We start from the raw sequence: 26357 nt of genomic DNA on the forward strand, positions 1-26357 counted from the left end.
AGGGGGTCTCGAGGTAACAAGACAGAGAGACACATACCTGTTTCAAGGTCTGTGAGGTGCACGGCAAAGTCGAAACCACCGCTGAGGATGCGCTGGCCGCAGGGGGACCACCGGGCAGCGCGCACGGCCTCACCATGCAGGGAGTAGGTCTGCAAGCAGCTCCCAGAGTCCACGGCGTTCCACACCTATGAGGCAAACACAGTGCCAGACGTCGTGAACAGGGCCCTGATCTAGGGGGCTCAGCTCAGTCCCACGGTGGAACTAGATTCCCAATATTTTACCATCAAGATAATATCTAGATGCTACAAGTTTCCTTGTAGAAATGTAAGGGCTTGGGACTGGCGAGTCGAGGGGGAGACTTTCCCATAATTTTTTCTGGGGTCCAGGGCCCACAAGAAGACAGCGTGTCCTGAGCTCGGCCGCTGACCCCCCCAGCCCTCCACACCGCTTCGCACCTGCTCACCACCAGGAAGTCCTGCTCTGTCCATGGTTCTAGCCCAGTCTCGCCCGTGCCTCTGACATCTGTCTTCTGGGACAGAATTTCTGAGCCCTGTAGTGGACACTGCACCAGGTCAGGTTACCTGCACGGGTCCTGTTATAAGACTAAGATCCAAAAAGAGCCTGCCACACCTGTGTCTGCAACCAGGTAAAGAGCAGAAGTCTGCCGTGGTGGGGGCAAGCTATCCTTTTTGCTGGGAAAGAAGGTCCTGTACCTCGTTCCCACCCTGGGGAGTGAGGTTTGTGGGAGAAAGCCCAGTCTGCACCTAATGACCTCTGAAATATGCTTTTAAGCCCTCAGGTGTAGAACTGTACACGCCAAGAGCCAGGGCCCCTCGCATGAGAGGGCTGCATTCAGCTTTGCACCAGCTCGCCCAGGAAACTCCACCGACCACCATGCGCTCCAGGGGAAAGGCAGGAGTGCGGGCAGCCTGACAGGGCTGGCCTAGGGCCGGGCATGAGTAGGCGCTCAGCAGAGTTAGCATCCTCCCCTCGTGTCACCACAGGAAGAAGGGGATGCTCTCACGGACCACCCAAGGAAAGAAGCACAAAAGGCTCCTGCAGCGCCTCCCACGTGATGCGGCTGCTTGCCGGTCATGTGACTTGGCTGAGTGGCTTGGCCTTTCTAGGCCTCAGTCTCCTCCTCCATAAAATGGGGAGAAGAGCCTGGTCCCAAGGGCAGCAGTGAGGAATGAGTGAGGACCAGGCATGCGGCACCGGCACCGGCACCGTGGCTCGTGCACAGCAAGAGCTGCAGTGCTGGTGGATGTGCTTCTTGAGGCTTGTCGTGCACGCGTTCAAACAGCAGGACGCCCTGACCCTCTCACATTTCCTTAATAAGAGTAAACCCAAAGTGTAACCATGCGTATCTACAAACCAGGTCCCAGAGATGACCTTCCCTTTCAAGATGAGGCAATTCAGCCACATCCCGAAGGTTCTCAAAATGCAAAGGATCACAGCTCTGAAAGCACATTTCCTGAGCATATGAAAATGCCTACGCTTAAGAAAACAAGAAGTCAACAGCAGCCTTCAAAGGATGTTAAGAGAGCTCAGCTCTTTTCTTCCTTATTAGGGGTCAACAGCTGGAGTCTCAAAATGAAAAACCAAGAAATAGCAGCATCTGCGTTAGAAACATGGACAGAAGTAACGGAAGGAAGAGCCAGAAGACTTCACGGTGGAGCGGGAACTCATGGCAGAAAGGCAGAGTGCGGGGAGCTGCTGTTTTATTCAAAGCTGTGTACAGGTATGACTTTAATAGAAAAACAAACCAAAATTAATTAACTAGATCTACAGGACTAACATGGCTAAACAGTAAAAAGATGACGTCGAATACATAAGACAAGCTGCATATATGTATACAAGCTGCTACCTAAGTTTTAAAACCACGTGAAACACGACCTCACATCGGTTAGAATGGCTTCTACCCAAAAAAAAAAAAAAAAAAAAGATAACAAATGTTGGCAACGATGTGGAGAAATCAGAGCCTTTATACATTGTTGGTAGGAATGGAAAACAGTCCAGCCATTATGGAAAACAGCATAGCAATACCTCAAAAAATTAAACATAGAAGTATAATATGACCCAGCAATTCCACTTGTGTGTATATATACTTTAAAGAGTGAGAACCATGGTCTCAAACAGATATTTGTACACCAATGTTCGAAGCTGCATTATTCACAATAGCCAAAGGTGGAAGCAACGCAAGTGTCCATCGATGGATAAATGGATAAACAAAATGGGAGAAGACAGAAAAACAGACAGACACACACAATGCAATATTATTGTTTGAAAAAGAAGTGAAGTTCTGACACATCCTACCACATGGATAAACCTTGAAGACATCACGCTAAGTGAAATAAGCCAGTCACAAAAAGACAAAACGTGTATAATTCCATATATAATGGTCCCTAGAGTAGTTAAAATCATAGAGGTAGAAAGTAGAATCGTGGTTACCAGGGACTGGAAGGGGGTGGAATGGGACTTGTTTAACAGGGACAGAGTTTCAGTTTTCCAAGAGATGGATGGCGGTGATGGTTGCACAATGTGAATGTGCTTAATGCCACTAACCATACACTTAAAAATGGCTAAAGCAGTAAATCTTACATGTATGTCAATACAATTTTAAAAATACACATGAGGCAAAACTCTATCATGTTTATTTGCACACTGGTAGCAAGACTCTAAAAATATGCATGGAGGTGGTGGTCACTCCTGGGAATGGAGGGAGAGGGGCAGGGTTTGGGGAGGGGAGCTGTGAACACTATACCGTATTTCCCCTAAAGAGAGGCAAAGCGAGGGTGAGAGAATGAATATGCTCTGAAGGAAATATGCCCAAGTGTTTCCATCTATTGAACGCATCCATGTATTCATTTATTCAACAAACATTTCCTGAGTACCTGCTATCAGTCAGGCATTGTTCAGCAGTAAACAACTAAGACAAAAACCCCTGCCTTCAAAGAGTTTACCTTCTAGTAGGGGAGACAGAGCCTAAATAAGATAAAAAAGTAGAATCTAACCAATACATACGGTAGTGATAAAGACTGAAGTTCTAAAAAGTGAGCAGGAATGAAGCCGTAAGGTCCGGAGAAGGGCTGACATGGTGGACAGGAAAGACCTCTTCAGAGAAGGAGGCTTAGAAGGTAGACCTAAGAGGGTGAGGAGGGAAGCTATACAGAAATCAGGGGAAGAAGCTTCCAGGCAGGATCAGGGCCACTCTGGCTGCTGTGCGGGGAGGAGAGTGAAGGGCAAGGGAGATTCAGGGAGATGGTGAGGAGCCTCTGTGAGCATATAGAGGAGAGGAGATGGTTTGGACCAGGTGGAGTATGCATAGAGAGGTGGCCACACTTGGAAGGTAGAACCAAGATTTCCCTGGGTTGGAGGTGGGATAGGACGGTGAGAAAGTCCAGGACCACTCCCTAGGTTTTGGCCCAAGCACCAGGAGGAAAGGAGGTGGGGGTGTGTCAGATGATGGGGGTGGGGGACAAGTTTGAGGGCAAGAAGACCAGGAGCTCAGTTTTGAAGGACAGAGAGCAGGTAGCTGGGTGTAGGAGTGTGGTGTCCAGAAAAAAGGTCTAGCGTGGAGGCGGGGCTTTGGAAGTCATTGCAATTGATGGCCTTTCAGTCACAAGCTGGATGAGATCTCCGAGGGGATAGACATAGACAGAGCAGAGAGGAGCCCCGTTGTTCACGGATCGGAGAGAGGGAGGAGGCTAAGGAGAAACCTTAGCCTTAGAAAAGGAGTCTGGGAAGAAGAGGCCAATAAGGAGGGAGAAATAACAGAAGGCTGTCCTGGAAGCCAAGAGAAGAGGCTGGTCAGAGGGGTCAAAGCTGCTGATGGGTCGACTGGGTGAGAATTGGGACCAGACCCCTGGGTTTTACAATCTGAGCAGCCAGTACACAAGTGTATGTCACATTACATTCTGTACTTTTGATTATGTTTAAAATATATCATAATTTAAATATGTTAATGAAGAGGGAGAGGAGAAGGGAAAAAGGAAGAGAGAGAAGGAGGGAGGGAGGAGGAGAGGGAAGAGGAGGTGGGAAGAGGAGAGAAGAAAAGAAAGCAAGGGGGATGGGGAGGAAGGAGAGGAGGGAAAGGAAGGAAGGGCAGAGGGAGAGGAAAGAAGGGGGAGGAGAAGGAATAAGAAGACGGGAAGGAAGGATGGATTGGAACCCTAATCAAGAAAGAAGAAAATGTTAAAAAGAGAAGAAAGAAAAAGACCTTGAACTCTGTGGCACTAAGACCAAAAGCAACAACCAGAGAAGTCCAAATTCTTGATCAGAGGGCCTCCTGAATCAGCCCTGGAAACGTGTTTAAGGAAATCCATCAATCTGTAAATTGTCTGATAGCTCTCCTCTGAAGTGAAAAATGCGTACTTGGCTCTCCTGGTTGATATATACTCAATGATAGCGTCAGGATCAATGCAGACCAGTCAGCCACTTCTCAAAGTACCTGGGGTGAAGCAGGGAAGAATCTTTGCTAATCGCTCTCCCTAATTGAATTTAATGTTCACTGTCAGGTTTTAAAGATTAATTCCCAAACACCGCGGCAGCCTGAATTGTGTACCTTTTTTCAATTAAGTAATTAGAGATCCCCAATCTGCCTTCACGGAATTAGGGAGTTAAGTCTTCTGTCAAATGTGCTAAGATGATTTGATGTATTAACTGGAGACATTCTGTGTGTCCAACAAAAGTCAGATTTAGAAAGAGCATGACAAGGAAAATGTGCGTCACTCGCTTGCTCATCCCACGTTTCCTGTGGTTTCCATGTCCTGGTTCCTGAGACATCGCCTCACCAGGAGTTGCTCACAGTCTCTCAAGACCTATTGCTTTAGCCACAGGTCACCGTCCTTCCTACCGACCTGCTGCCTTTTGTTTTTGATTATAAAACAAATACAATCTCCTCACAAAATATTCAAGTTCTACAGAAGTGCAAAAAGCAAAATCCCATAGGAATCAACAACAGGGCTGTTTCTCTGCTTACACTGGAAAGAAGTGTGCTCTGCAAAAATATTATCACAAAAAACAGAGAAACACAAAAAAAGAGAATAAGAGTTAGCCATAATCTCACCACCTGGAGATAACAGCTGTCAGACATCCGAGTCAATGTTCGCCTCCCATTTGGCCCCGTCCTGCCAGCGCCTGCCTCACGGACCCTTCCTAGTTCAGCCCAAGCTGCTGGCCACCTCCCCCCCACAACCCAGCAGCCTCTACTGCCCCAGGACATCATTCTGGAGACCACTGTCAGGCTTGCACGGCTAAACCCAAGCCTGTGCAGCCAGTGCCCAAGCCTTCCTCAGGCCATTTGCCTGCAAAAGCTTTGGGAATCCTTCGGGATGTGTGTGTTCAAGGGCTGGTATTGCACTGAATCCACTGAACAACATGGAGAGATGTCTTAACAATATTGAGTCTTCTGATGCATGAACAGGATCTCTCTCTCTTTTTATTTAGGTCTTCTTTAATTTCTCTAAGCAGTAGTTTATAGCTTTTTAATAAAGAAATCTTACACATCTGCCAAATTTATCCCTAGTTATTTCATGTTTTCATGATACTGTAAATGGTATTGTTAAATTTTAATTTCAGGTTCTTCATTTCTAGTACATAGAAATACAATTAATTTTTGTAGATTGACCTTGAATTCTGCAAAGTTACTGAACAATTAGTTCTAGATTTTTTTTTTTTTTTGCAGATTCAGTAGAATTTTCTACATAGACAATCGTGTTGTCTGTGAATAAAAACACTTCACTTTCTCCATTCCAGTCCATATATTTTAGTGCTTTTTCTTGCTTTATTGCACTAGAATCTCCAGAACAATGCTGAACAGACGTAGCGAGAGTGAAAAACCCTGCCTTGTTCCTGACCTTACGAAGAAGGCAGTCACGCTAGAGCTAACGTTCTCATAAATGCCCCTTAGCAGTTCAAGGAAACTTCTATTTCTAGTTTGCTGAAACTTTTTAATCAGGAATGAATGCTGGATATTGTCAAAACTTCTTTCTGTATCTCTTGAGATGATCGTCATATGGTTCTTCTTTTATAATTCATTAATACTCTGAATTACATTGATTTTTTTTTTCAAATATTAAGCTAAACTTGCATCCCGGGGACAGATCCTACTTGGTCATGATACAAACAAAGTCGGAATGATTTGGTAAATTTCACTTTACATTTTTGCATCTATCTTCACGAGGTATTGATCTACCACTTTCTTCTCTTATAACTTCTTGTTCTTGGTTTTGGAAATAGGCTGATGGCCTCAGAGAACAAGCTGGGAGGTGTTTCTTCCTCTTTGATTTTTTGGAAGTGTCTGAATAGAACCGTGATAGAACTGTATATTAGTTTCCTGGGGCCGTCACAACAAAGTACCACAAACTAGGGGGCTTAAATAGCAGAAATGTATTGTCTCATGGTTCTGGAAGCCAAAAGTCAAAAATCAAGGCAGGATTGGTTCCTTTTGAGGGCTGTGAGGGAAGGGTATGTTCCAGACCTCTTTTTGACCTACAGGTGGCTGTTTCCATGTCCACATAGTATCCTCCTTCTATGCCTGTCTCCAAATCTCCCCCTTCTATAAAGACATCAGTCATACTGGGTTAGGGCCCATCCTAAAGACCTCATTATAACTTGATTATCTCTAAATAAAGGCACATTCTGAGGCACTGGGAGTTAGGACTTCAAAATATAAATTTTGAGAGAAACACAATTCAACCCATAACAAATTCTTCCTTAAATGTGTGGTAAAATTCACTAGTGAAGTCTTTGGGCCTGGAGTTTTCTTAATGAGAAGGCTTTTAACTATGAATTCAATTACTTTAATAGATACTAGGCTTTGGGGGTTACCTGTTCTTTAGTGAGTGAGCTGTTGTTTGAGTCTCTCAAGGGATTTACATTTATCCATGTCGTTGAAGTTGCAGAATTCATTGGCAGAAAGTTAATCACATTACCTAGTACTCTCTTAATACCTTTAGAATTTGTAATTAAGTCACTTCTCTCATTCCTAATACTGGTAATTTGTATCTTTTCACCTTTATTCCTGATGAGTGGCTAAAAATTTATCACTTTCATTGATCTCAAAGAACCAGCTCTTGGTTTCCCTGGTTTTTCTCTAATTGTTTATCTGTTTCCCAGTTCAATTATTTCTGTTCTATTCTTTATCTCCTTTCCTTTGCTTACTTTGGGTTGAATTTGCTTGTGTGTGTGTGTGTGTGTGTGTGTGTGTCTTAAAGTGGGAGCTAAGACCAGTGATTTGAAATTTTCTTCTTTATTAATATAGGCATTTACTGCTATAAATTACACCTGAGTTCCACAAATTTCTTTATGATGTGTTTTCATTTGTACTCAGTTCAAAATGTTTTCTAATATTCCTATCAGTTTCTCCCTGGATCCATAGGTTGTTTAGAACTGTGTTGTTTCGTTTCCAAATATTTGGGAGTTTTTCAGATATCTATTATTGATTTTTAATGTAATACCATTATCATTAGAGAATATACTTTGAATAATTCCAATTCTTTTAAATTTACTGAGACTTGTTTTCATGGCCTAAAATATAGTCTGTCTTGGTAAACATTCCACATACACTTGGAAAGCACGCGTATTCTCCGGCTGTTACACAGAGCACTCTGTGTACGTCAATCAAGACAAGTTGGTTGGGTGATAGTTGTTCAAGTCTTCTACACCTTTACTGATCTCTGTTTACTTGATCTATCGACTGTTGAGAAAAAGGTGCTGAAAGTTCCCACTATAATTGTGGATATGACTATTTCTCCATTTAGTTCTATCAGTTTTGCTTCATGTATTTTAAAGCTCTCTTATTAGATGTACACATATTTATGCCCCTAAAGTTTATGTACCTAATGTTGTGTCCTTTGATGAACTGACCCCTTGATCATTATAAGATGACTCTCTTTATCTCTGCTAATATTCTTTGCTCTGAATATTCGACTTTGATATTCATCTGGCCCCTCTAGCTTTTTTTATTACCATTAGTTTGGTGTATCTTTTTCCATCTTTTTACATTTAACCTTTGGTGTCTTTTCATTTAAAGTTTCTTGTAGGCATTGTATAATTGGGGCTTGCCTTTTTATCCAACCTAACAATCTGTGTATTTTAAATGAGTGTTTAAATCATTTCATATATTAACTGATATGTTTTGGGTTTCAATTTGCTGTTTGTTTTCCATTTATCTCATCTGTTGTTAGTTTCTGCTTTCCTTTTTTTTTTTTTTTTTTTTTTGCCTGCTTTTGGATTGAGTATGTTTTGTTATTTTATTTTATTGCCCATTGTTAGATTACTAACCATAAATCTTTGTTTTGTTTTATTACTAGTTGCTTTAAGGTCTACAGCATACCTCTATAAATATCACAGCCTACCTTCAAGTAATATTAGCACTTGCCTTATAAGAACCATAACAATATACACCATTTCCCCATCTCAGCTTTTATGCATGTTTTATGCATATATTTTACACCTACATATGTTATAACTCCATAAAGCATTGTTATTATTTTTACTTTAGACCATCAATCATCATTTAAAGTGATATTTTTTAATAAGAAGAAAAAGTATTTACATTTACCCACACATTTACCATTCCTAGTGCTCACCACCCCTCCATGGAGATGAAGATGCTTATCTGGTAGCATTTTCCTTCTGCCTCAAGAACTTTAGTAATATTTCCTGTAGCGCAGGTCTGCTGGTGATAAATTGCTTCAGCTTTTAAATGTCTGAAACAGTATCTTGCCTTTCTTTTAAAAAGATATTTGGCTGGGTTTTAAATTTGGGGTTGACAGTGGTCTGTTTGTTATTATTTCCAATAAGAAGTTTGCTGCCTTTCTTATCTTTGTTCCTCTGTGTGTAACTGAGTGACCTATGTCTCTTTCTCCCCTACTGGCTGCATTTAAGATTTTCCTCTTTATCATTGATTATAAGAAACTCCATTAAGATGTACCTTGGTGAGCTTTTTCCTTCATGCTTCTTGTGCTTGGGATTCACTGAGGTTCTTGGATATATGAGTTTCTAATTTTCATCAAATTTGGAAAACTTCCAGCTATTATTTCTTTAAATATTTTTTCCACTCTCTCTTCCTACTCCAATTTCATGTACACTGGATGAACTCAAAGTTGTCCCATAGCTCACCGATGCTCTGTTTTCTTCCCCCAAGCTTTTCACTCTCTGTGTTGCACTTTAGTTTCTGTAACTTTGTCTTCAAATTTGCTTTTTCTTTGATAGTTTCTGATCTGCAATTAATCCCATCCAGTGGATTTTTCATCCAAAACATTTTTTTTTTCATCTCTAGAGTTCAATTTGGATCTTTTTTCTGTCTTCCATGTCTCTGCTTAAGATATGCATGCTTCTACCTCTTTGCATATATGGGGCATATTTATAACAGTTGGTTGAACATTCTTATTTACTAATTGTACTATCTGTGCCATCTCCAAGCCTGTTTCTATTCATTGATCTTCCTTCTCATTGTGGTTCAGATTTTACTCCTTTTACACACCTTGTAATCTTTGTTTGGAAGTCAGATACAGTGAATTTTACTTGAGAGAATTTCTTTTTGCTTTTGTATTCCTGTAATACTCTTGAGGTTTGCTCTGGGACACAGCTAAATTACTTGGCAACAGTTCGCTCCTTCCCAGGAAAGCTTCTAAGCTTTGATAGGAGGAACCAGAGCAGCATTTGGTTTGACTCCCCTCCTGCGGCAATACCCCTATGAATTACGATGGCTTCCCACTCCAAGCTGATGGGAATATGAAGTATTCTTGGTCCTGTGAGCTCTGGGGACTGTTCACCCTGTTCCTTTCAAGTGGGTCTTCCCCGCCTCGAGGAGCTCCTTCCCCCACGTGTGCTGATCAGTATCCCACTGAAGACAGAGGGGACCTCCCACAGCTCTCTGGAGCTGTCTCTCTGTGCAGCTCTCTCATCGCTGGTTCTCCGTTCTGAGAACTATGGCTGCCTTGGCCTGCCTGGATCCCCAGCTCTATCTCCTCCACTCAGAAAGACCACCAGGACCCACCTGGGTCTCTCCTCCCCGCACTGCAGTCTGGAGGTACACTGGAACAATCTCACGGCTCCCCTCATTTTGTTTCCCCGTCTGTCTGCTGTCTACGCTGCCTGGTGTTCAGTATCTGAAAGGCACCGTTTCTCATATTTTGTCCATTTTTTTAAACTTATTTAAGATTGGAGCATAAATCTGGTCCATCTTGGCCAGAAGCATGAGGCCCCATAAGCTTTTCAGAAGTGTGTGGCTTACCTGTCAAATATGTATGGAGCTTTCCTTACTGTTTAGTATCGTTATTATTTGTTATTAATTTGATTCCATTGTGATCAGAGACTAGGCTCTCTGTTGTCTAAACCCTTTTAAATGTGTTGAGATTTGCTTTATGCCCGGGAACATGGCCTGCCTTCGTGAAGTACTGTGTGAATTTGAAAAGCACCTGTACCCTGCATTTGCTGTGTATCATGTTCCACACATGTCAGTTAAGGGAGCTGCTAGCGTCGCACAGATCTGCTGTCTTCACTGATCTGCCTAGCTGTTTTATCAGTCATTAGAGGAGAGTGTTAAATTCTCCAACTATGACTATGGATGTATTTATTCTCCCTTTAATTCTGTGAAAAATGTTTCACATAGTTTGAAGCTCTGTTCTTGGCACATATGTGACTGTTGTGTATTCCTGATGAATTGACCCTTTTATCATTATGAAAAGTCCCTCTTATCTCTGGTAATACCCTTCGGTTTGAAGCCAATCTTATTGGTTAGTATTATAATACTTCCAGTCTTCTTATGCTATTTGGATGATATCCCTTTATTCCATCTATTTACTTTTAGTGTATTTGTTCCTTTTTTACTTAAAGTGCAACTCTTGTCAACAGCATGTAATTGAGTCTTACTTTTGTATCCATCTTGACAACCTAACTGTAGTGTTTAGTCCAGGCACATTTAACGTAATTGTTGACATGAGCAGATTTACATCTATTATTTTGCTATCTGTTTTCTGTTTTTGCCTCTGTTTTATTCCTCTCTTCTTCCTTTGCTGCCTTCTTTGGGAATAACTGACTATTTTTAGAATTCCATGTTATCTATTGGCATTTTAGCTGCGCCCCTTAACATTTTTTTTAAAGTGGTTACTCTAGGGATTATAATATACATGCTTTATTTTTTAAAGTCTTCTTACAGTTAAAATATACTAGTTTACATAAAATGTAAGAAGCTTGCAACCAGAAATGCCTTTTCTCCAACTCTCATCCTTTATAGTTGTCACATGTATTATACCCACATAGGTCATAAATCCTACAGGGGCAAGTGATAATGTTTACTTTAAATAGTCATGCGTATTTTTTTTAATTTAAAGGGGAAAATAGTCTTCTATGTTCTCCTGCATGTTTACCACTTAAAGTTCCTTCAGGCCTTCTCAGAGATCTGAGCACCTATCTGGTACCATGTTCCCTCATCCTAAAGAACTTCCTTTAGCATTTCTGCAGTGCACGTCTGTTTCCCATGAATTCACACCAATCTTCATGTACCCCAAAGTGCCTTTATTTCACCTTCATTCTTAAAGAATCATGAGTGGACAAGTTTTTCTTTTTCTTCCAGTACTTTTAAGATGCCATTCTACGGTCTCTGGACGCCACTGTTTCCGACGTGAAGTCAGTGACCCTTGTACCATCATTCTCCTCCACAGAGACCCACTTTGCTGTGGCTACTTTTAAGATTTTATCTTTATCTTGATTTCCAGCAGTTTGACTATAATATGTCTCAATGTGATTTCCTTTATATTTGTCCTGTTTGGGGTCTACAGTTTTTTTTTCCCCTTTTGCATCTGTAAAGGTACATATTTCACCAAATTTGAGGAGTTTTTAGGCAGTATTTCTTCAAGCAGGTTTTTCTTTCCCATTCTCTCACATCTCCTACTGAGATGCCAATTACACACATATTATTGCAATATATATTACACAAATATCTCTGGATATTGTCCAGAGGTCCCTGAGTACCTGTTCTTTTTATCCTCTATTCTTTTTCTCTGTTTTCAGAGAATAATTTCTATTGTTCTAAGTTCCCTGGCTCTCTCCTCTCTCATCTCCATTCTGCAATGGATTCTACAACACAAACTTTTTATTTCAGACACTATATTTTTCAGTTCTAGATTTTCTATTTATTTTTCTTTATAGTTTCTCTTTCTCTACAGAGATTTCCTATCTTTATATTCATTGAGAGTATATTTTGCCTTTGTGTCCCTGAGCATTTTTATAACTGTTTTGAAATATTTGTCTTCTAATTTCAACATCTGGATCATTTTGGAGACAGGCTCTACTGATTGCCTTTTCCTGTTTCTTCCTACATGAATAATTTGGGGTGAAATACTAGATATTACAAACTTTATGTTGTATAAACTCTGGATTCTGTTATGTTTCTCTGAAAAACTTCAAATTTTTTTTAATACAGGGAGCTTAACTTGGCTCTACTCACATTTTCAAACTCTGTCTCTTCTGTTGTGAGCAGAAGCAGAATTTTCTGTTCAGTTCTCTTAGTCTTAGCTGAGCTGCTTAGAATCTGCCGCATGCATGGGTTCAGGGGTCATCCAGAGATTTGGGCAGAGTCTATACACAGAATTTATGGCTCCGCTTCTCTGACTCTTTCCTTTCTGAGATTTCCCTCCTCACTTTCCAGCTCGTGTGGTTGCCCCAGATTATGTCCTCTGGTTCTTCAGTCCACTAACACAACAGGTTTTCTATCTGACTTTTAACGCTCCACCTAGCACAGGCTAGAGCGCAACCTCAGGCAGAAAAACATGAAAGCAGGAAGTTCACCCAGCGCCACTTCCTCCTTCTAAGGGCAGACTCCCTTCTATGTCTGCCTGCTTTTTTTATTCTCCACACCTTCAGGTGGTTTGATGTCCAGAATTTATAATTGTCAGCTGTAGGAAGGTTAGTCTGATGTGAACTGCTCCTTTGGTACCAGAAGCCAAATCTAATCTCCAGTTTTAAGCACCTTGTTTGCAGTAATGGAGAGTAATACATCACCCTGTCTCCTCACCTCCACCTGCACGCCTGGCATACAACCCGCTCCTTACCCTGGTACTTCAGTACAAGGCTCCCCACACCCTGCCTTCTGGTAGGGGTATTTAGAAGAGTGAAGGGACTAGGGTGTTTGTTCTGTGTCACAGAGATGACAAGAAGGCCAGTGGTGATCTACAGACTGATGTCATTTACTGCAAGCGTGCACACGGAGATGCAGGAATGATCTGAGGAGATAACCCCACCCACACTACCCTCCCCACCCCTGCCAGCTTCAGGAGAACTTGTAGAGAGCCTAGAAGACTGCCAGGTTCCTAGCATACATGGTATAGGAGTTTGAACCAATCTCACCTGAATCTCTAAGAGCAGGATACCGCGGCCGATACCTGTTATAAGGGGCTCACGTCTGCAGGAATAGTGAGAGCTAAGGCAGCATCTGCATCTTACACCACCCTCCTAAGTGCTCCCTAAAGTGTTTTCTACACCAAATGATGCGAGTTCCCTCAAAGTAAAGGTTGAGAAGGAACTTGATCAGAATCTGTAAGTACACCAGCATTCATTATACAGAGAATTCCAAGAAATTATTCTCTCTATTCAATAAGGTCAGAACAAAGGGAAGGAGTTTTAAATGTCAACAGAAGATGTAAAAGGGCAAAAAAGAGTTTTCTTCGAGTAAAAAGGATTAAGAGCAAGACATCTCACAGAGGCTGCCGAGGAAGGCGTGGAGAGCTGGAGGTGGGGGCTCCAGAGGTCAGCAGGCCCACCCTCCTTGTGCAGTAGGGATGACCCCTTGCAGCGGCAGGGCCCCCAGCAGGTGGTGCAGCCTGTCCGACGGTGAGGAGTAGAGGACCCCCGGAGGAGCCGGAGCCCCTCTGGAAAGCATCACAATGCTGGACATTATTCTAAGATAAAATACCACCTCGCCTCCCACCGCCAGATAACAGTAATCATGTATTCAGCGTAAGGCATGGTTTCTAAGTACTTTACAAGACTTAACTCAATCCTTGCCACAATGTACACCAGGGTATTATTATAAACATCATTTGACAGATGAGGGAACTGAAGCACAGAGGTTATTTCCCCAGGTCACAATGAAAGACGGACAGGGAATAAGACCCAGGAGTCTGGCTGGAGAGCCTCAGCCACAATGCTCAACCACTCCCACCTGCAGTGTGCTCCATGGTCCCATCCACCACTCTTAATCTTGCTCTCTGGAGCAACACAACACAAAGGCAGACTGACCCTTCTTCGCACTGACAGCCCTTTAGGGACAGATGGATGGACAAATGCACAGATGAACAGATGGATGGACAAATGCACAGATGGACAGATGGATGGACAAATGCACAGATGGATGGACAAATGCACAGATGGATGAAAGGATGGCTATGCTAATTTTAAATTATCTATAGCTTGGACAAGCAGATCTCCCTTCTGTAATGGTACCCAATTTGTTTATTATTAAGTTGTGGAACAGAAGAATGCTAAATATAATGCCCTTAGGTCATGAGAAACCTCCCCCACTCTGAGAATAAATCATTAAGTTGGGTTTGAGTTGGGTGTTACTTTTCAATAGCCACAGTCATCCAGTTGGACTGTATCAGGTGGCAGACACCACCCCCTCATGGTCACAAGCATAGCCTGAGATTCTCTGGCACCACAGGGACCGAGGGTTCCAGCTCTCCTGTAAAATAAGGATGAGATGGAGTCACCAAGGTTCTAAAGGCCTGGGCTCTGTGTCAGGTGCCTTTCCAAATCAAGATACGCTTGGTCTCTGGCCTCAAAATACAAAGATGAGTCTAAGGACTCACCAAAGTCACCAAAGAATTAATGGATCTTCAACAAAGGAGGCAAGAATACACAATGGAGAAAAGACTGTCTCTTCAGCAGGTGGTGTTGGGAAAGCTGGACAGCCACATGTAAATCAATGAAGTTAGAATACTCCCTCACACCATGCACAAAAATAAATTCAAAATGGCTTAAAGACTTAAACATAAGACAAGACCCTATAAACCTACTAGAATAAAACAGGCAAAATGCCTTCTGACATAAATCTTAGCAATGTTCTCCTAGGGCAGTCTACCCAGGAAATAGAAATAAAAGCACAAAATAAACAAATGGGACCTAATTAAACTTACAAGCTTTCACACAGCAAAACAAAACAACAACCTACGGAAAATATTTGCAAATGATGCAACTGACAAGGGCTTCATTTCCAGAAGATATGAACGGCTCATACAACTTAATAACAAAAAAACCCAAACAATCCAAAAATGGGCAGAAGACCTAAAAAGGCAATTCTCCAGTGAAGACATACAAATAGTCAATAGGCACATGAAAAACAAATGCTCAATATTGCTAATTATCAGAGAAATGCAAATCAAAACTACAATGAGGTATCACCTCACACCGGTCAGAATGGCCATCATTAAAAAGTCCACAAACAGTAAATGCTGGAGAGGCTGTGGAGAAAAGGGAATCCTGCTACACTGTTGGTGGGAATGTAGTTTGCTGCAGCCATTACGGAAAACAGTATGGAGATTCCTCAAAAGACTAAAAATAGACTTACTATATGATCCAGCAATCCCACTCCTGGGCATATATCCAGAGGTAACTTTAATTCAAAAAGATACACGCACTCCAATGTTCACAGCAGCACTGTTTAAAATAGCCGAGACATGGAAACAACGTAAATGTCCATCAACAGATGACTGAATAAAGAAGTTGTGGAATATTTATACAATGAAATACTACTCAGCCATAAAAAATAATAAAACAATGCCATTTACAACAACTTGGATGGACCTGGAGATCATCATTCTAAGTGAAGTAAGCCAGAAAGAGAAAAATACCATATGATAGCACTCATATGTGGAATCTAAAAAAAAAAAAGAAGAGAGAGAGACACAAATGAACTTATCCACAAAACGGAAACAGACTCACAGAAAATAGTTAACAAACTTATGGTTACCAGTGGGGAAGGGGGTGGGAAGGGATCAATCTGGAGTTTGAGATTTGCAGATACTAACTAATGTATAATTAAAATAGATAAACAACAAATTCATACTATATTGCACAGGGAACTGTATTCAATATCTTGTAGTAACATAATGAAAAAGAATATGCAAATGAATATATGTATGTATATGTGTGACTGAAACATTATGCTGTGTACCAGAAATTGACACACTGTAAACTGACTATACTTCAAATTTAAAAAAGAAAAAAAAAAGAATTAATGGTTTGGTGTACAAATGCTAGCTCCTGGTGAGCACATCTGTTTTTTAATCCAGCAATGCCATGGAATCTCCATACTGTTTTTTAATCCAGCAATGCCTGCCCAATGTCCATTCACCCTTTTTCTGGGATGAGCGCCCCCCTCCTTCTTTGGAGAACCTCCATGCCCCACTTGGTCAGTGTGGTACACAAGGCATTGGCTCTCGTGTCTACAGTAGACACGTAACCCAGGCTTAGCCAATCAGAAGAGGTGAGGCACAAGCCCAGTGCTTCACGGGCAGTAAAGAGGAAGAGGCATTTCTTCTTCACTGGAGTTGCAAAGTAGTAGACCTGAAGCTGAAAGGGGGTGACCATACGGGTGGCATGTCCCTGAGGCCAGGGCACACAGAGAAGGTGACAAGAGGCAGAGAAGCTGAGACCAAGACATGAGGACATCTGAGCCCCTGAGTGCAGCCATGCCTGCAACTGCACAGCCCTCGGCTCTGTCACTTCTTAAACCAACAGATTCACTTTTTTGCTCTAGCTACTAGAAACTGAGTGTTCTGTCACTTGCAACCAAAAATTCTGACACAAATCCATTCTGGAATTTTGCCAGAAGTCAACATCAATTTTACTGATGATTAGCATCTACCACCACCTTTTTTCTCTCTTGGAAAGCCCGTCTCTGGTCTTCCGAACTTCCTCCCATTCCCCATAGCATCTAAGCACTAGCACCACCCATCAGCACAGGTGGAATCCTCTAGATCTCACTGCTGGAGCTCGCTTACACACTGCGAGATGCTTCCATAGCAGCCTCACCTGATGCGCATTTAGGGACCACAGGTTTAGCTCCTCGTGGTGTGCTGACCCGGAACAAAGATAATGAAACGGGGCTTCGCACTGCTCCCTACTCTTTCATCCCAAGAAGTACTCACTTTTTCAAAAACTGGAGGGGGAAAGAGGAGAGTGTAGCAAATGCGCAAACAGGTATCACAACTGGGGGCAGCGCTGTGAAAGAAAAGGACTGGCCTCCCTGCGATAATAATAGCAGGTGAAGCTTACTTTCCACTGCGGAGGTGGGCGGGCTTCAGAGGAAGGAGTGAGGAGGGGGAAGCAGGCCTGCAGGGGGACCAGCGGGGCAGCCAGAGCCCTGTGTGAAGGCGAGAGCAGCAGGTGCGGGCAACACAGATCCTGCGGGGCGCGGCCAGAACTCAGAGAACTTCGGCACGTCCTCCCTCCATGAAAGATGGGGGCTGTTGAAGGGTTTAACGAGGTACAGCAAAGCAATCATCAAGATTTTCCTTTGGAAAGCGCTCAGGGTGCTGCACAGGAGGCCAGAATAGTATGAGGAGACCAGTGAAGAGGGCGTCTAGAGGAGAGGGACGGGCGGGGGCCAAGGGGGCGGCGGGCAAGCTGGAAGACACACCAGACATCGTTTTGGAGAAGGGTCAGCAGGACTTGGGGCGGATCCGAGTGACAGCGAGGCAGAACGTAGGTTGCTGTGGGCTGAGGGGGCACCTCCCGATCACACTGTGATAGAAGCCGGAGGACAGGACCTGGGACTTCTCATCCCCACAACCAATAGCATCACAGTGCCACCTTTACAGGCGACGGCAGTGGCAGGGAGGCGGCTTTTCCAGCACTTGAGCCAGGATGAGGAGCCGGCTCAAAAACAACATGTCCGTGGGTGCTTTGCAAAAAAAATAATAACTACTAATTAATTCTAAAAAAAAAAAAATCAGCGTCTGTTTCATCCACGATCAGAGGCAAGGGCTACTCTCAGCAGTTACTGAGTGGGGGATCCCTAGAGCACAGTCTTGACTCGGTTCGAATGGCCTCCTACTTAACTCCTTCGGTAGGCCCAGGCTGGGGGCCTTGGCGTCCTGGCTGTCATGCCTGGCCTTGTCCCAGGGGAGTGTCTGCTGACACCTTTTCCAGAGACCCAGCAAAGACAGCTTCTCCTACCCACCCCAGCACCCCCACCTGACAGCCAGCCAGGGCAGGGCCCCACAACAGGGGTGACCACTCTCAGAAAGTGAGGTCACTCAGGTCCTGCTGCCATGGCAACCGCCACAGGCCAGCGTCAGGCTGTCTCCGCTCCCCAAAGAGGCCTTCCAGGGCAGCCCTGTGGCCAGGCTCCGTCAGGCTCCATGAGGAGGCTTCTCACCAGCCCTCCCTGGCGGGCTTTGAACCAGGTGATTGTTTTCATTAAGATCTCTCAATATGCATAAAAAAGAATGCTGGCCCCTCGCCCCCAAAACTTATCCAGAAACCCAGTATGGAAGTACACTCAGAGCCTTCTGCCCATAAAGCCTTATCTGGCTTCTGCTGGACATAACCCAGCAGCTCAGTGAGGGAGGGGGTGTAGATGGAACCAGTCTAACAGGAAAGCCTAAAGTGGACATGAGAGGCTCCCACTCACCGGCCCAGCCTCACCTCTCACCACCACCTCACTCACACGTCACCATCTAGCTATTTCCCAAATTCACCATGCTCTTTGCAACAAGTTCCTCACCCTCCACTAGGTTGGCCCCTACTCTTCCTTCCAGTCTCAGCTGAAATGCTCTTTCCTCCAGGAAACCCTCCTGATTCCCCAAGCTGGGATACAGCCCCAGTGGATGTTCCCATCATGCTCCACGCTTCCCCTCTGGGAGGGCTGGAGCACCATGTGGCACTGGTTGCCCTCTGACTTCCTCTTTCCTGAAGACAAGTCAAGAGTGGTCAGTGTGGTTGGGACAGAGTGGTCAGTGGAATTTGCAGCTAGATGAACTTTTTTGTTTTGCCATTTTCAGTCATTACTCCTTTCCCCCTTTATTTTATTTATGTTTTTTAGATTATGAAAGAAATACGTGCACTTTTATTTAAAAAAAAAAAAACCCAGAAGGGCTATCATTTCTTTAGACCCCGACCTGCTTCCCACCACCCAGTGCTGACACAGGTGATGGAATCTTCACAGCACCCCTCTGGGGTGGGTGTAATGGGCCATTTTATAGATGGGGCGACTGAAGCTCCAGGTGTGAAGAAAGTCGCCCAAGGTTATACAATGAGTGAGGGAGCAGGCCAGGATTCACGGCCAGAGTCCAAGTCCATGTGCTTCTCTCTGGGGCGCTCCCCACTTGGGTGCTGGGTGTACCCCCCCCCCCGGGCAGTGGGCAACAGGTAAGGTACTGAAAAGGAACAGAGGGTGACACTGGATGGAATCCTTGCACTCAGAGTCGCCACTGTGAGCCTGCGGGCAGCGTCTGCACAGTACTTTTCTCTGCATACTTTGTTTTCCATGAGGTTCTACTCAATGTGCAGTTTGGCATCCTGCTTTCCTCACTTAACATTTTCCAATGTTCTTAAAAACTTCATTTTCAAAAGTGCAGTTACTCATCAATTCCAAAAGAGCCGAGAAAGGGCCTTGAACTTGACCGTTTTCCCCTGGTGCCAACAGCTATATGCACACAGCAAGAGGATTTAACAGCCTGATTCAGCACGGTGGGAAGGAGTAAATTGCTCGAGTCTGGGAAATACATTACCTCAATCTCGCAAATGGTTTCTGAAAATCATTAGGCCACAGAAATGTCATTCTGCAGGCCTGGCTTCTGCTGCCTCCCCTACCCTGCCCAGCTGCACCCCATGTCACTGCATTCTAGGCACCAACAAACTGAGGGCACTCGAATCTGGGGTGGTGGCATGCTGAGCCCCTCGGGCCCAGATCAACCCCAAAATCCCTCCTGAAAGACAAGCAGAATGTTCTCTCAGCCACTCTGCCCTGATCTGCTCAATTCAGAGACAGTAAAAGAGCTGCTGACACTTAACAAAGAACAACCCCCATCTCTATCCGGAGGCTTAGCTCATAGGCAGCAGGAGCTCTGGCTCCACTGCCCAGAGCTGCTGTTAACTCCCCAGAGGTTACCCTGTGGTCTCCATGCTGGTGTCCAAAAATAAAATCGTAGTAGATTTCTAGGCCTCAAATCCTTTTTTTTCCAGAAACAATCCCAAAGTCTAATTACTTCTCAAAGGGCCAGCTAAGGACTAACTGGTTACCAGCAGCTTTTAGTGTACTCCAAATTCCTCAGCGCTCAAGTTCAGCCCAGGCCTGGAGTTCTTCTGAGCTGAATATTCATTATCCCCTAACAAACTGCACACTGGACGCATTAGGTGGTATTATAAATGGAGCCCCCAAATTTTAATAGCCTTGAATTAGTCTGTATAATTACATTACTTCAATGAGCACAAAATTATTTTACCTATAAAAGTTTAACAAGTGATTCTAAAGGACTAAGAAGACTTATGTAATCGGATAATAATGATACGTCTACAGTACTTAAGTCAGTGATTTTTGTGGTCACACAGCCTGTAATTTACAGAAGCTGCTTGGCTGCGAGTTTAACAGCCAGAAATCCCTTGATCCGTCCGTACCTGTGCTAACAGCAACAGGACTCATACACTGGCGAACAGCACTGCCCCCGAGAGCCAGGTGTGATCGGCTGAATCAGTACTGATTACAGAAAGCCCATTTGTCCATCAGTCAATCTGTCTGTCTCTCCTACATGCTTGATCCCAAGCTTTCGGGTACGGCACGTGGCTTCTAACTTTGTTTCGTTTGGGGGTTTTTATGGCGGAGGCGGGAGGTGGGGTGGTAATTAGGCTTTATTCATTTATTTCAGTGGAGGTACTGGGGATAGAACACAGGATCTCGTGCGTGTTAAGCATGCACTCTACCACTGAGCTATCCCCTCCTCCACTGGCTTTTTTTTTTTAAGAGGAAAACAGCACCACTGCTGCTTAACTTTTAAGCTGTTGTCCTTTAAGTTAATTACTATCGGTATTGTGTACCATGTGTTGTGACTTTTACATTTTTACTGATGCTGATTATCAGCATCAACAGCAGACCTACTGGGGCTCAGTGGCATTTGCGAACACCCCTGGGGACCCCAGGAGCAGGTGCGCACAAAGCCAGCCCACTTCTCCTCTGGACTCTGATCAGGCTTCTGGCTGCTCCTTCCCACCCAGCCAGCAGGAAGGTGGGCCCAGAGCATACACAGCCAGGGGGTCTCAATGCCTGGGGAAATGCCACACAGAGGGAGCAGTTAACAGAGGCTTGGAATCCTTGTGGACTGAGCCTCTTTCGCCTTCACCAGGACCACTGAGCCCCCGTCCTTCCCGCTAAGGCCGGTATCACTTGGGCCAGCCCCTTGTCTTAGACAAGCAGCACCGAGTCAGAGCGTGGGCTCTGAACCTCACAGCGGTGGGAATGGGCTCTCCAGCGCCTCCAACACTCGGGTTAGGATGGAACACAGTGACTTTCTAACCCCCACCCCCCACCCCCGGCCCTTCTCCGCCCAGATGCTCCCAAAACACGCTCTGTGCCCATTTCTTCGTAGAGAGAAGTCAGAGCTCAACAAGGCAGCCGGGGCTGGTGAACAAAGATGTATGACGCTTCCTGTTAATCAGAAAATGAGAAGCCTGTCACCCAGCAGGTCCCCCTTTCGGCTCTAGCAACTAGAAGCTTACGGTGGATCTCGAGGCCCCAAGTCAGGTGGCTACGCCACACCTTCCTCCTCCATGCACCCACCCCCAAGCTACATGGCTTCTAAGCCTTCTTTTCATCTCTACAACAGTAAGCTTAAAAACCCTCTTGTTGTATATAAGTTTCTATGATAAACTAGTTTAAAACCTCTTTTGGAAGTTGTTGTGGCATAAATTATAAATAAAGACCAACACAACGAAAGCTCTGAGGCGCAATCTTATTACCACCTTGAAGGAGCTCGATGTCATTTTTCTTCCAGTAAACATGTAAATCCGGTGTCCAAAACAATTCAAGTTGCCTTATTCTGTGGCTTATTTGCATGATTTTTAATGGCAAACAATAATAAAGTGTAACTGAATCCTCTAATCCTAAATTCATCTAGACTTCGCTGCAGAGAATGCATTAATAATAAATTTCAGAGTTCAAGGAGAACTGCAGCGCAGAGCTGCGGGAGTCCTGGGGGGCGGGGACAATGAGAGCAAGCAGGAGGCCTGCGGGGACAGCGGGTGAAGCAGCACGGGCATCAGGGCCCGACTGCACATGGCGCTTCCAACACCCCGGATCCTGACCCTGTTGTCCCCTGCTATCCGTGTGGCCTGAGCAGACGACCAGTTCTCTAAGCCGCCACTTCCCAGTTAGAAAATGGGGCCAGCACTGCCACCCCCAGAGCTGCGAGGAGGCTCACAGGAAATTACGGTAGGAGAGGAGAAGGTAAAAACCAGCTGTCTGTTCTCTTCCCTGTCTTTATCACCTGCCGCCAAAATGACCCAGGGTTGGAACAAACAGGGCTTGAGACCCTAAAATGTAAGGCACTGCTTGAGGGCCTCCCTTCAGGATGCTGGCCAAGCCAGGTGAGTCAGCAGCACACGTGGCTGTACCAACTGCCCACCCTCAGTTCAGTCCCGAAGGCCCAGTACCAAAGCCCCAGTCCAGGGCCAAGGCAGACAAGACGGGGAGATCCAAAGTCGGCACAGAAGGGTCCTGAAGGGATGGTGGGCCCTGGGGCCAGTGTGAGGATGACGCCTGGGGCACGTGTGTTGGTGAAAAGGCAGCTGTTCTGACAATTGCCGACTTGGCCTTTAGCAGCTGCCTGGCCTTGGCCTCAGCTGGAGATGAGACCCGTCCTAAACTGGAGCAAAGCTGGACCAGGCCCTGGAGAGAGTGGAGCCCAGGCCTGACATGGCCCAGGACACCCGGGTTCCACCTCGCACCAGGGGCTTTAGTGAGACGTACGTCCTGCTGTTCCCCGTGGCAGCTATCCTGACCCACAACTAAACGGAACGGGCCACGATGGCCAGCACACCTCTCTGTGTCCTCATGTCGCTAAGAAGGATAAACCACCACTTTCAAAGTAGAACAACTACCAGCAGCTTCAGTGAGGCACCAGCCCCTCCTCCCCAGCTTTCCGTTCATTCTCACGGGTCCAAGTATTTCTTCCAGCTTCAGCGTTCCGCTGGGCATGAGGGCGTGCTTCTCAGGCACACCCCAGGAGGATGTATCCGTCTTCCTGCGGGTAGCCCCTTGCGGAACTGAGGCCACTGTTGTGGTCGGAGGACCGAGTGGGGCGGTGGACAGAACATGGGGTCGGGGGCCAGACCTGGTGTCCCGCCCGGCTCTCCCTCCGCCTGCCAGGTGGCCTTCACTCTGTCATGCAGCCCCCTGAGCCTCAAGGTCCTAATTTGCAGGACAGAGAAGTGCGACCCCCTCCACCAGGTTGCGTGGAGCACAAACTGAGAACAATCAGAGAGCGCGCCTTGCCCAGCGCCAGGCATTAAACGGCAGTGATTATCACTCATGCTCCAGTCACTCAACACATATTCCTCGCGCTTTCCAAATGCACTCATTTCACATCAGCCCGGAGCGCTCCCAATTAATGAAAGAACAAATTAAACTGTCATTACTTTGGTTTAATTCTGTAATTAAAGAACTTCAAGAAGTGACAGGCTCTAAATAATGCATGCTTTTTGTCAAAAAAAAAATGTTGAATTCTGGGCAAAGAGAAAAAAAGGGGGGGGGGAAGCTTTGGGGGAAAAGGAGAGAGAAGAGATACGAGGCAGGAGCCCTGATATTTATCCCCAAAGATCGGCAGGAACAATCAAATGACAGCTGAAGGACTTCATTTGTTTTTGAATTAAGGCTTCAGCTATCACTGAAAACAGGAAAATATATGGCACCCACCCTGAGCGCCCGCTCCGCATCTGCCGTAAACAGAAATGGTGTCGGGAGTAATTCAGTCGGTGGCTTTTCCAGTTGATGAGGCAAAGCACGGCAGTCATTTTGACATCTGCTTGTGTGTGACTCTCCTTTTTATGTCAGTTCAGGGGAAAGAGAAATAAAGAAAGGAAAAGCATGTGGCACGTAAATTTTTTTAAATGTGTGTCTCTTTTCCAGTGGATCACACAGCTGCCACAAGGTACGGACCTAACGAGGCTGTCCTGTGCAGGGGTGGGCAGAAACGGTGGGCTTGGAGTCAGACGGACTGGACTCAGACCCACTCCGCCCCACCTTGCCCTCCCCATCCCCAGCAGCAGACCCAGGCCCCCACCTCTGGGCCGGACAGAGGGCTGAGGGCACCTGGTGGAAAAGCTCCTGTGGGCTGACAAGCAGAACACGAGGTCTGAACCAGGAACCAGCAGCCAGACCTGCAACTTCAAATTAAATAACTTATTGAGATGTTTTCTTCTCGTTAGGCATTAATGTTTTCATAAATCTCATCTGCGGGGTAATTGCAGAGTCCTGATTTTCTGAATCACATAAAGAAATGGCTTTCAGACATGCCTCCCATTTATGCTTCTATTAGCTGCAGAACCCGAAGGATGAAATGTTATTAAATATAACTTTTTTTCCCCGCAATATCGCCAAGTTCCAAGAACAGCTTGGAGGTTTCCCTGAAAAGGTTGGCAAATGTGCTTCGTACACAGAACAGCAGCTGCTTTACAAACTGCACACTTTTATTAAATTACTGCCCCTGCAACATCCTGCCAGCGCCAGATTAAAAGGGAGAAGAGATTAAACTGATGGGAAAGGCTCCCGAGCAACAGGTCTAAGTCACAAGTGATGAATCTCCTTCTCAGTCTGTACTGAGGGTTGAGGGTACAAAAAAAGGGGGTTTAGTTGGGGTTGTGAGGGGAAGGCTAGTATGTACATTTTAATCACATGTACCCACTATTTCAATGCTGAAATGTCAATTATCCACATTGCTAGACATGTGACAATTTTCTTTTCTTGCCTTCTTTCCCCACCAGATACCCAGCAGGGCACCCTGGGTCTGGTAGAATGCCGCCGTAGGTGCCTGCTAGATACTGCTAATGACTGAGTGAACGCATGTTTCCCAGCTGGTCACAAGTCAGGTGCCCAGAAAATGTCCAATTCATCGCTCCATTCAGGGGCCGTGGGACAAGCCCGCTCTGGCCACAACAGACCACGGCCTAACCCCTCCGCTGCACCAGCCGCTCCTCTTACAGGGGCCCCTGCACCCTCCCAGCACATGCACGCCTGTCTCTTCCATAAGGGAGCACTTGAGAGCGGCAGCCCAGCATGAGCTCCTTTCTCTAAGAGCTATGTGTGACCTTGGGCAATTGCTTGACCCTCTTAAGAGGAGGTTTCTCAGCTATAAAATGGGAATAAAAATACCTCACAGAGTCAGTGAGGACTTCAGCCCAGCACTTGGCACACAGTGAGCGCCCAATACGTGACTTTGCAGGTCCACAAACCTCCTCCTCCTCCTCCTCCATCAGCACCCCCTCAGGATGCCCGCTGACCCGCTCCTCTGCCAGGTGCCGGCTGGTTGAAAGCTTCACTTCTACTGTCATTTCACCCTCACAGCGGCCCTGACAGGTGTGAGGTAATGACTGCTCCCATTTCGCAGATGAGAAAATTGAGCACAGAGAGCCCCAGTAACTTCAGCGGCAGGCTAGGAAGCAGCAAAGCTCATGCTCCTCTCCACTGAGCCCCCGCCCATCTGAGGGCCACACCAAGCTCCCCAGGGATGCTCTTGCCAGTGGCCCTGTGTGCCTTTCACCTGCCCCCCTGCTACCCCTCCACATGCCCACACGCCCCAGGCACAGATGCTACGACCCCTGCTGGAAAGTCCCTGAGGTGAGATCTGCCTGGTGAGGAGATCCCCTCCCTTTGACACCCAAATCACCCCCTGTGCCACCTTCCCCATGCCCCTGGCAATGAGGGCAGCCCTGGTTCTGCTCCCAACAACTCGAGTCACACAACTATTCCCGTGGACGTCTATCCATCCCCCCTCCGGTGACAGCTCCCTGAAGTGGAGGGCCTCCAACCCAGACCTCTGCACATCTCAGGACCCAGCACATAGTAGGAGCTCAACTAACGCATGATGCCTAACTGGGTCAATGAACAGGGCACCTTCTAAGTGTCCATCATGATGCTGGTACCAGAATGTTCTCAAAACCTAAGCCAGGATGCAGAGCCTTGGCTCCCTGGCTCGGTTTCAAGACCAAATCAGGCAGAGCTCTGTGTGCCTTGTTTGATTAAAGCGCTGTGCAGGAAGTAAACACAAGGCTGTTTACTGGCTCCAACACAGAACCCTCGCTCAAATGCCAGGGACTGGGCACTTTGACACAAATTCAGCAGTGGCATCTTTAATCAT

At 45.5% G+C, this 26357-nt stretch overlaps 1 protein-coding gene across 5 annotated transcripts in view; it reads right to left on the reverse strand.

Moving 5' to 3' along the window:
* Positions 1–26357, reverse strand: part of WDR25 (WD repeat domain 25) — a 131560-nt gene that overhangs the window by 52050 nt on the left and 53153 nt on the right. For all 5 annotated transcript variants that reach the window (XM_074365035.1, XM_074365036.1, XM_074365037.1 and 2 more), the window contains exon 3: positions 38–185. In XM_074365035.1, the coding sequence (XP_074221136.1) occupies positions 38–185 (148 nt within the window). The remainder of the gene's footprint in view (positions 1–37; positions 186–26357) is intronic.

Source organism: Camelus bactrianus, chromosome 6, assembly GCF_048773025.1.
Source record: "Camelus bactrianus isolate YW-2024 breed Bactrian camel chromosome 6, ASM4877302v1, whole genome shotgun sequence".
Taxonomy (NCBI): domain Eukaryota; kingdom Metazoa; phylum Chordata; class Mammalia; order Artiodactyla; family Camelidae; genus Camelus; species Camelus bactrianus.